Consider the following 10,918-nt stretch of genomic DNA (forward strand, 5'->3'; position numbering starts at 1 on the left):
GTAAAGTGGTTTCTTGCATCAAACAACACAAAAACATTTTCAGTCACCTCCTCTGAAGGACAAGTGGATAAACAGGTTAATGTCAAGCCCTGCATGTTTATATTTTTTATTTTATTACGTCTCATGGAATGTAGGCCTACATTGAACAACACACATTGGATGCTACTGTAGGCTGAATGATAGAACAGCTATTTCCATGTTAAAATGTTATGGGATGCATTTTCTCCACTGTTTTTGATGGTAAGCCACTTTGGTAAGCCTACATTATGATCAAATAGCCACAGTAGCCTGTGCTTGAAATGAGTGGTATTGTACAGCTCTACAGTGGATGGGTAGGAAAAATCCACTTGAACGGCCATCCAACTGGTAATTACTAGTTAAATCAGCCATGTATCCCCTTGTGACAAGAAGAATGGAAGCTTGTTGTGTGCAACAGGGAGGGTCAGTTGAATGCAAGATTCACACATCATTTTAAATGGTTAAACATTTGTAGCCTGTCTATCTATGAGTAACAGGGTTGCCGTATTATGCTAGACCCGCTCAGTTTTTCACCACAAAACACCAGAAAATGGCCAAAAGAGTATAACCAGCTCACCTGCTTTTACACTATAATTTTAAAAGGAATAGTTCCACCATATTAAAACGAGAGTTCAGTTCACGTAACAGACAAAGGAATCACTTTTCACATAAAATAAATAATAATCTTCAGAAATAACTTCATCAAAGCAACAAAATAACTAGGGCTTTACAGTGATGGTGAAAACTGAGTATTTTTGGGGTTACTGGGTTCAAATCTTTCTAGAAGTCACAGGGGGTGCATGGAGGGACATGAATTTGGACATTTTTGTAGTAATTTAAACGCATTTAAATGCATGTTAGTGCCTTTGTTATGCTTTTGGTTTGTGTCAAGTACAATAAAAAAATGCATTTTGACTGAATACATTGTAGAGGTGGCCGCCTATTAGAAGACTTTGAGGCTTTTTGGCTTCCCATGAGATGGAATGTCATGCCAGTTAATGTGTTAGGTGGTGTTCTGTAATTAATAGTTCAGCTTGTACACAGTTCTGCAGTCTTAATGAGACTGACATAAGTGTATGTGATACCAAAGAGCCTGAATCACCTAAGCCATAAATCATTAAAGAAAATACTTGTAAAAGCCATAACACAAACCCACAACCCAAATAAGATTGTGCCATTTTCTTTAGCCTTTAGAACCATGGAGCTACATAAAGCTAACAAATATAAGCAGTCAGCTGTTCTGCTACATTGAGTTAAAATGTTAATATTTTACTGGAACCTTTGACAGACTTAGTACCATGGCCTCTGGGCCAGCTGACTCCAACATGCTTCCTGTTGTGTTCACATATTAGCATAGACTGCATCGTCTCCACCAACACACTCGTATGGGTCGCCATCCTCTTCAGCCTACAGGTAACCAGATCAGAGACACAGTATCATCATCAACAACACCACCTCTATTGTTTAATCCTTTGTATCTCCTCAGATCTCAGATCTCTACAGCACCTGTACATGTCTGCAGTAGGCCTACAGTACATACCTCCATGTTGCCATATAGGTGATCGTTGGTGTAGTAGTTTGTGTGGATTTCACTGCTGGCGTCTTTCTGCTCATTCCTGTGGATAGAGTTAGGACCACTCTCAGATGCATTCCCGTTATCCCGACACAACAAGAGTAAATGTAGGCTAATGGGCTTTAGCAACTCAGCAGGATGTATACATTATAATCACAGATCACAGAACAGCCTGTAGAAAAATACCTTGATGGTGAGGGATGTGAAAAAGCACCCTTGGCTGTATCCACGTTCTGCTTGCTGGTTACTGGCTGGTCACTACGACTCCTCCTACTGTTGAGAAAAACTATGTAAAGTTATCAAAACAAAACAAACAAACACAAATCTATATAACTCCTTCCAAAAAGAAAAAAAATAGTAACTTACCCCTTCTTGTTCAATAGGCAAGCTGACATGGGAATTAGTATTACTACCACCACTAATGCAGCAATACCAATTGAAACGTACAGCATCAACTTCTTATCTGTCCAAAAACAAATACATTTGTTTTATTAATGTACCAATAATATCCTTTATGATGTTAATACTGTATGTAATACTTCATTTATGATGCTTCTCCCCCACTGTTTCCTTTACCATTTGTGGACACAGTGAAGGACAAGGTGGCATTGCCCTGTGTGTTGCTGGCATGGCAGTGGACGGTCTCGGAGAAGCCTAGTGCCCTCTGTAGGGTCACCATAGTAATTGACCCATGCCTCTCCACCCGGGTACTGGGCCGGTTGGGCAGGGGTCCATCTGGAAGAGACCACTCCACGGTGGCGGGGGGCTCCGAATCCACAATGCACAGACAGGTTACCATGGAGATGTCTGAAGTGCAGGCGGAGCCCACTTTGATCTCAGGGGGGTCTGGGATGAGAATGATACACAGTTTGGTTTTAACTGAACATGTAGTGCTACATCCTGAAGAGATTTGTCTTAATATTATATACACAGAAAGGACATGCTCCTTATTAACTCAAATCTCTAGCCACTTTAATAATAAAAAATGGGATGTAATAAATGTGTAAAAGGTAGTTGTTGTGAAATTGTTTATATTACTTGTTAGATATTACTGCATGGTCGGAACTAGAAGCACAAGCATTTCGCTACACTCGCATTAACATCTGCTAACCATGTGTATGTGACCAATAAAATTTGATTTGATTTGATTTGAATGGCGGCATCTACTTACACTCTACATTGAGCTTCAGTGAGCTGGAGTGGCCTTGTCCCTCTGTGTTGATGGCAGTGCAGTAGAGGGCTTCAGTGAGTCTGGTCACATTCTCCAGTGTGATGGTAGGTCCCGTGGTGGGCAGAGGTCCTCTGCTGTTCTGCCATCTGTAGCTGTGGGCTGCAGGGTTACTGTCACTGGAGCATCTCAGCTCTACAGAGTCTCCTTCCTTCACACTGGACACTCCCTCAACCTTCACATCCACTGGGGCATCTATGATTAACATCATTAGTAAGAATGCTATTACTATGTAATAAACATCTTAGGACAGATTCAGTGTATCAATCACATGCTAAATCTATTTCAAATTTAAAAGGGAAGTATGCCAAATCCAGACTCTAGACAAAGTGCATGTTTCCTTTTCAAAGAAGTTACATTGAATTTCTTCTTTCACTTTTGTCGTATGCACAGAAACATTCTGTTTTCAAAGAAGTGAAAGTGTAAATCTTCCAGTGTTATTAACACACAGGTGTGGTCCACTTACATTTGACATTGAGAGTTTTGGACCTTTTCACTGTCTTCCCTCCCCTGTATGCTGCTGTGCAGACCAGAGACTGGTTGTGATCAGTGATGCTGGGGGTAAAGGTCAGGGATGATGACACTTTCCACTGGCCGTTGGTCAGCTGCTGTGATTGGACACTGGGTGTTCCGGAGTGGCTCCAGGTGAGGAGAGGGGAATCAGATGGGCAGGAGTGAGACACAGAGCAGGAGGCAGACAGCTCCACCCCCAACTTCACCTCCTCCATCACTGACAGAGAGGGGGGGTCTGGAGAGCCTGAAATCAGTGAAGAGAAGAGAACGATTATTGCAGTTCTCTTGAGGTGTGCCTCCACCAGTTCTTGGTTCTGTCCTTTCAGTAATATCATTGAAATCTACAATAAGCTATAGCTTTCATTTGGGTAAATAATGGAATACTATAATACAACAATTGAAATTCTCCTTGTCAATTTGTCCCCTGGGAACTTACTGCTCACTGCAATGGAGACCGTGTCATGTTTGTAGGAATACTTGTTTTGGTCTTTGATTTCAACCCTGAAATGAAAGGGTCCATCGTCACTGCGATGGAGGGGGTCGATTCTGAGAGAGCAGTTCTTCTGCCGGAGGTCTCCCACCAGCTCTGTACGACCCCTGTAGTCTTTGATGATGTTGGAGCTGTCTGGGTGGTATATAGTATCATGGGTGTCTTTGAACCAGATGCCAGTGAATTCGGAGGGCTTTTCCTCTGGTTCTGGGTAGTTGAATGAGCAGGGAATCACGATGCATGAGCCCTGCAGGCCGGATACTGAGCTGGGCACCTCAGCAGTCCATGACGAGGCATCAACTCCCATCACTCAAATAGAAGTAGTTGAAATGTTAATAAGAGGTGTTGGACACAGTCAAGGAATGTGAGTATAATAAATATAATCCCCGATGTTCCTTGTGCTGGTCACAGGTTGATTTGAAAACATCAAGAGGCCATTTTATTGTTAATTTTGTTCTATTAATATTTGAAAGGGGGAGGTGTATTACTAGCCGCTCAAGGTTAGTAATACACATGCACCTTTCGCTACTCGCTACCATTCGCTACTCTTTTTAACTCTCACCACATTGTTTTGTATTTTGTTGTGTGTAATTTAATAAATTTGTATCCTACCTCCAAGCCAAATGCAATGAATAAGAAAAGGCCATGTTAATGTTTCACTCCGCATCCCCTCTTTGTGCAGGACCTGAGGGAATAAGAATTATTTTATTATCACTAGAATGTTAGCATTTCCTTTGACACGTTTAATGTCTAAAAGCCAAATCACTTACTTGCATAGTTGAATCTTTCTTTCTCATGTCAGATAACCACTCTCCTTCAGAGACATTGACATATAAAGGAAATATTACCATCCTGCTCACACTTCCCATTTCACATATAACGTGATTTCTTTATTTTTGCTATCAGGACTTCCCATATTTTGTCTCTGACTGATGGTATGGTGATTTAACTATTCCATTGAGGGTTAACCCACTAAAGTGTAATGTCTTTGAGAATATGTATTTTGACTATGTTTTCCACATTGCCAAACTCAACTGTCCCCCTATCACCATAACTAAGCCAATATTTATTTATTTAATCTTTATGACACCAATATGACACCAATATCTATGAAGGTTCACAAATCAACTAGATTGGAGGTACACAACACACCTGTCAACAACAAAAAAAGGGGGGGGGGAGTATGAATTGGGTTGTTTGAGAAGGTTCGAATCCTAAGCATCCTGCCTACACATAGTTTGAAGTACTATAGACCATTTTTCAGTACATGACACACTGACGTCACACACATTCAACATAGCCTAGATTTATGTTTTTATTACATCTAAACAAAAACCTTTTGGGGGTTCTCATACACTTACAATTATGTTTTGATTCTTGCTTGAACATTCGTTGTGATCTTGTACAATAACTAACTTGGATGCAGCAGTTGTTAGTTAGAATACTAACACTAATTGATATATGCTGTAGCAAAAGGTAGCCAAAGAGTAATTTTACTGGTTGAAGTTGAAGTGTTTTTTAAGTATAATGAAGTTGATTTGCGATGATGACAAAACATTATATTAAGCAAGATATTCATTTGAGCCTTAAAATTCAATTATAATCCAAAAGTAGTGTGAAATGTACTCATAAGCAACATCTAAATAGAAGCTTTTTTTTGCTGCCGTTCTATAAGATCTCCCCCTTGTTCTGCCACCAACTTACGCACATCGCCCTCATGCGGCAATGTTTGTAAACACAGAAAGGGGTCTTTACCCAACATACACTACATACGTGGACACCTGCTCATCGAACATCTCATTCCAAAATCACAGGCATTAACTTGGAGTTGGTCCCCCCTTTGCTGCTATAACAGCCTTCACTCTTCTGGGAAGGCTTTCCACTAGATGTTGAAACATTGCTGAGAGGACTTGCTTCCATTCAGCCACAAGAGCATTAGTCAGGTCGAGCACTGATGTTGGGCAATTAGGCCTGGCTCGCAGTCGGCATTCCAATTCATCCCAAAGGTGTTCGATTGGGTTGAGGTCAGGGCTCTGTGCAGGCCAGTCAAGTTCTTCCACACTAATCTTGACAAAGCATTTCTGTATTGACCTCACTTTGTGCACGTGGGCATTGTCATGCTGAAACACTTCCCCAAAGTGTTGCCACAAAATTGGAATCACAGAATCGTCTAGAATGTAATTTTATGCTGTAGCGTTACAATTTCCCTTCACTGGGCCTAGCCTGAACCATGAAAAATAGCCTCATACCATTATTCCTCCTCCAACAAACTTAACAGCTGGCAGTATGCATTGGGGCAGGTAGCATTCTCCTGTCATCCGCCAAACCCAGATTTGTCCGTCAGACTGCTAGATGGTGAAGAGTGATTCGTCACTCCAGAGAACGCGTTTCCACTGCTCCACAGTCCAATGGCAGCGAACTTTACACCGCTCCAGCCGACAATTGGCATTGTGCATTGTGATCTTAGGCTTGTGTGCAGCTGCTCGGCCATGGAAACCAATTTCATGAAGCTCCCGACGAACAGTTATTGTGCTGATGTTGCTTCCAGAGACAGTTTGAAACTCGGTAGTGAGTGTTGCAACCGAGGACAGATGATTTTTATGTGCTTTAGCACTCGGCGATCCCATTCTGTGAGCTTGTGTGTTCTACCACTTTGTGTCTGAGCCTTTGTTGCTCCTAGACATTTCCACTTCACAATAACAGGACCTAAAGTTGACCAGGGCAAATCTAGCAGGGCAGACGGTGCAATGCTGAAAGTCACTGAGCTCTAAAGTAAGGCCATTCTACTGCTAATGTTTGTCTATGGAGATTGCATGGTCGTGTGGTAAATGTTATACACCTGTCAGCAACGTGTTGCCGAAATAGCCGAATCCACTAATTTGAAGGGGTGTCCACATACTTTTGTATATATAGTGTAGCTACTGTAGTAGGTGTGTGCTGTAAAACTTTGGTAGAGCATGGGTGGCATAGGCATTGGGGTGCTCATGTGAATGTAATTTATTTGTCGGCTTCAGACCAATGCCTATTCTCACTTAAAGCATCTATTTTTTGTTTTTAATACAATTAGGAATAAGAATACTAGAATGGACATTAAATGTCTTATCACAGTATCAAAGGTCAACCATTTTGGTCAGGGACTTGGTCAACCATGGTCAGGCAGTGTGTTGTTATAAGGTATTGTGTAAAACAATCAATTTTAAGATTACATGCACAGTATGTTTATTGGATAGCTAGCCAGCCAGTTCAATAATGTGAGTCTGGAAGGAGAGTTTACAGTCTAGCCAGACACCTAGGTATTTATACATGTCCACATATTCTAAGTCAGAACTGTCCAGAGTGGTGATGCTAGTCGGGCGGGCGGGTGCGGGCAGCGATCAGTTGAAGAGCATGCATTCAGTTTTACTTGCATTTAAGAGCAGTTGGAGGCCACGGAAGGAGTGTTGTATGGCATTGAAGCTTGTCTGGAGGTTTGTTAAGCTTCTCCAATCCAAAATTAAATCTAGAATCGGCTTCTTATTTCGCAACAAAGGATCCGTCACTCATGCTGCCAAACATACCCTCTTAAAACTGACTATACTACCGATCTTTGACTTCGCCAATGTCATTTACAAAATAGCCTCCAACACTCTACTCAGCAAATTAGATGTAGTCTATCAAGGTGCTATCCATTTTGTCACCAAAGCCCCATATACCACCCACCACTGCAACCTGTATGCTCTCGTCGGCTGGCCCTCGCTTCATATTCGTCGCCAAACCCACTGGCTCCAGGTCATCTATAAGTCTTTGCTAGGTAAATCCCCGCCTTATCTCAGCTCACTGGTCTCCATAGCAGCACCCACCCGTAGCACGCACTCCAGCAGGTATATTTCTCTGGTCATCCCCAAAGCCAACTCCTACTTTGGCTGTCTTTCCTTCCAGTTCTCTGCTGCCAATGACTGGAACGAATTGCAAAAATCACTGAAGCTGGAGACTCATATCTCCCTCACTAACTTTAAGCATCAGCTGTCAGAGCAGCTTACGATCATTGCACCTGTACACAGCCCATCTGTAAATAACCACCCAACTACCTCATCCCAATATTGTTATTTTTTTGCTTCTTTGCACCCCAGTATCTCTACACATTCATCTTCTGCACATCTATCACTCCAGTGTTTAATTGCTAAATTGTAATTATTTCACCCCTACAGCCTATTTTTTGCCTTACCTCCCCAATCTTACTACATTTGCACACACTGTATATACATTTTTCTATTATGTTATTGACTGTACGTTTGTTTATCCCATGTGTAACTCTGTGTTGTTTGTGTCCACTGCTTTTATTTATCTTGGCCATGTTGCAGTAAATGAGAACATGTTCTCAACTGGCCTACCTGGTTAAATAAAGTGAAATTAAAAAAAAATATATATATATTAAATTCCGCAGGTTGACTGGGAGGCAGCCTACTACGACGGGAACCTCACAGTTCCTCTGTAACTCAACGGTTAGCAGCGCCACCTCACCGGTCACTCCGGCTTCCCGGGAGCAACGCTTACCTCCCCCGGAACGTTTCAATGGAGAGCCGGGAACCTGTCGAGCATTTCTAGCCCACTGTGCCCTCATTTTTGAGCTTCAGCCCTCTTCCTTCCCCTCAGACCACTCTAAGTTTACGTACCTTATCACGCTGATGCCTGGGAGAGCGCTCGCCTGGGCTACAGTGGTATGGGAGCAACAGCCGGCCATATGCGGCAGTCTGTAGGAGTTTGTGGGAGAGGTTAAGAAGGTGTTTGATTCCCCATTTTCCAGGAGAGAGGCTGCCCGGAAGCTACTCCAGCTGCAGCAGCACTCCCGCAGTGTGGCAGACTATGTGGTGGATTTCAGCACGATGGCAACGGACACTGCCTGGAACCAGGAAGCGCTGTTCGACATGTTCCTACACATTGTCTCAGAGGAGGTCAAGGACAAGCTTGCAGCCCGGGAATTACCCATGGATCTCGATTCCCTCATCGCCTTGACCATCAGCATCGATGGGCGACTATGGGAACGACGGAGGGAGAGGAGATTCGATTTTGTTCGCCCGTCCAAGGATTCCACCTTGCCTCTGAGGCATCCCGGAAGCACCCGACGGCCCCGTTGCGGAGAGAACCCGAGGCCACCCGAGGTTCCCCGAGAGTAGCCGAAGACGGTCGAGTCATCGTTTCCCGAACCTATGCAACTAGGTCGAGCTGGGTTGTCGCCAGCGGAACGGCGATACAGTCTCAACACTAAGAGCTGCCTGTGTTGCGGGACTCGTGGTCATTTTGTATCCTCTTGTCCGCTAAAAGACCTGGCTCACCGGTAGGAGCGAGTACTCTGGTGGGCCATATGGAGAACTTCTCTGCTCCTCCTACTCACACCCGTTTCATGACATTTTGCTGTTGGGAAACCAGTCAAAATTTCTCCAGGTCCTCATTGACTTTGGGGCCAATGAGAGCTTTTTGGACGCTACCCTGGCTTCCTAGCTGGATATCCCCACACAGCCCCTCTCCATTTCCATGGACGTCAGAGCGCTGGACGGCCGGGTCACCCACACTACCACTCCCATCAACCTCCGTGTGTCAGGGAACCACAGCGAGGCCATCCAGTTCCTGCTCATTAAGTCTCCTCAGGTTCTCGTTGTATTGGGATTCTCCTGGCTCCAGCGACCTGATCCCCTCATTAACTGGTCTACTGGTGCCATCATGGGCTGGAGCCCGTTCTGCCACACCCATTGCCTGACGTCAGCACAACCTGCTCCGCAATTCCTGCGGAGTACCAGGACCTCCGGGAGGTGTTCAGCAAAGCCCGGGTCACTTCGCTTCCTCCGCACCGACCATATGACTGCGGGATTGACCTTCTCCCTAGCACTACTCCGCCCCGGGGATGACTGTAATCTCTGTTGAGACCAGAGACCAAGGCGATGTTGACCTACATAGGCGACACCCTAGCTGCAGGCTTCATCCATCCTTCGTCCTCTCCCGACGGCACAGGATTGTTCTTTGTGGAGAAGAAGGACAAGACCCTGTGCCTATGCATTTATTACCGGGGTCTCAACGACATAATGGTGAAGAATCGCTACCCACTATGCCTCAACTCCTCGGCCTTCGAGCCGCTCCAGGGGGCCACTGTGTTTTCCAAGTTGGATCTACGGAACTCCTACCACTTGGTGTGGATACAGGAAGGAGACGAGTGGAAGACCGCCTTCAACATGGTCAGCGGTCACTATGAGTATCTGGTCATGCCATTTGGCCTTACCAACGCCCCTGCCGTGATCCAGGCTCTGGTGAATGATGTTCTCCGTGACATGCTGAACCAGTTCGTCTTTGTCTACCTCGATGACATCCTCATCTTCTCCCGCTCCATCCAAGAACATGTGCTCCACATCCGACAGGTTCTCCAACACCTCCTGGAGAACCAGCTGTTTGTAAAAGCAGAGAAGTGCAAGTTTCATCACTCCACCATCCCTTTTCTGGGGTACATCATTGCTGCAGGGAGTGTACAAATGGATCCCGGGAATGTGAGAGTGGTGGTGGATTGGCCCCAGCCTACATCCAGGGTGCAACTGCAATGTTTCCTGGAGTTCGTCAACTTCTACCGCCAATTTATCCGGGGTTACAGCACCCTGGCTTCCCCCCTGTCAGCACTCACCTCGCCGAAGATTCCATTCACGTGGTCTCCAGCTGCCGACCGGGCGTTCTGGGACATCAAACATCGCTTTACCACAGCTCCCATCTTTGTTCACCCTCACCCTTTCCATCAGTTCGTGGTGGCAGCCGATACTTCGGAGTGGGGGCTGTCCTGTCCCAGCATTCTGCCCTGGACCTCAAGCTGCATCCCTGCCCCTTCTTCTCTCATCGCCTCAACACCACGGAAAAAAACCTATGATGTGGGGAATTGTGAGCTTCTGGGGGTGAAGATGGCATTGGAGGAATGGAGGCACTGGCTGGAGGGGGCGGAACATCCATTCATCGTGTGGACCGACCACAAGAACCTGGAGTATCTCTGCACCGCCAAATTCCTCAACTCCAGGCAAGCTAGATGGGCCCTGCTGTTCACATCGTTCAAATTCTCTCTCTCGTACCGGCCGGGATCCAAGAACGT

The 10,918-nt window shown here is 45.0% G+C and overlaps 1 protein-coding gene across 1 annotated transcript; it reads right to left on the reverse strand.

The window, feature by feature from the left end:
- Nucleotides 1–648: 648 nt before the first annotated feature.
- Nucleotides 649–4,638, reverse strand: LOC120031285 (B-cell receptor CD22-like). The gene is made up of 10 exons (XM_038976966.1): nucleotides 4,593–4,638; nucleotides 4,435–4,507; nucleotides 3,769–4,131; nucleotides 3,286–3,576; nucleotides 2,763–3,014; nucleotides 2,168–2,437; nucleotides 1,958–2,054; nucleotides 1,778–1,864; nucleotides 1,559–1,634; nucleotides 649–1,425 (listed from the first exon to the last, which is right to left on the reverse strand). The coding sequence occupies exons 1-10, from the start codon at nucleotides 4,617–4,619 to the stop codon at nucleotides 1,360–1,362; spliced, it is 1,602 nt and encodes a 533-aa protein (XP_038832894.1). The 5' UTR covers nucleotides 4,620–4,638; the 3' UTR covers nucleotides 649–1,359.
- Between the last annotated feature and the right edge of the window lie 6,280 nt (nucleotides 4,639–10,918).

This window comes from Salvelinus namaycush, chromosome 37 (genome assembly GCF_016432855.1).
Source record: "Salvelinus namaycush isolate Seneca chromosome 37, SaNama_1.0, whole genome shotgun sequence".
NCBI classification, from domain to species: domain Eukaryota; kingdom Metazoa; phylum Chordata; class Actinopteri; order Salmoniformes; family Salmonidae; genus Salvelinus; species Salvelinus namaycush.

What these genes read in the sequence shown, in the direction of transcription:
- LOC120031285 (XM_038976966.1), bottom strand. Translation starts at nt 4,619, where the DNA reads ATGAGAAAGAAAGATTCAACTATGCAA. An exon ending in ACTGAAGCTCAATGTAGAGT is followed by an intron (nt 2,438 to 2,762) that starts GTAAGTAGATGC and finishes TTCTCATCCCAG; the next exon opens with ACCCCCCTGAGATCAAAGTG. An exon ending in ACCTATATGGCAACATGGAG is followed by an intron (nt 1,426 to 1,558) that starts GTATGTACTGTA and finishes GGTTACCTGTAG; the next exon opens with GCTGAAGAGGATGGCGACCC.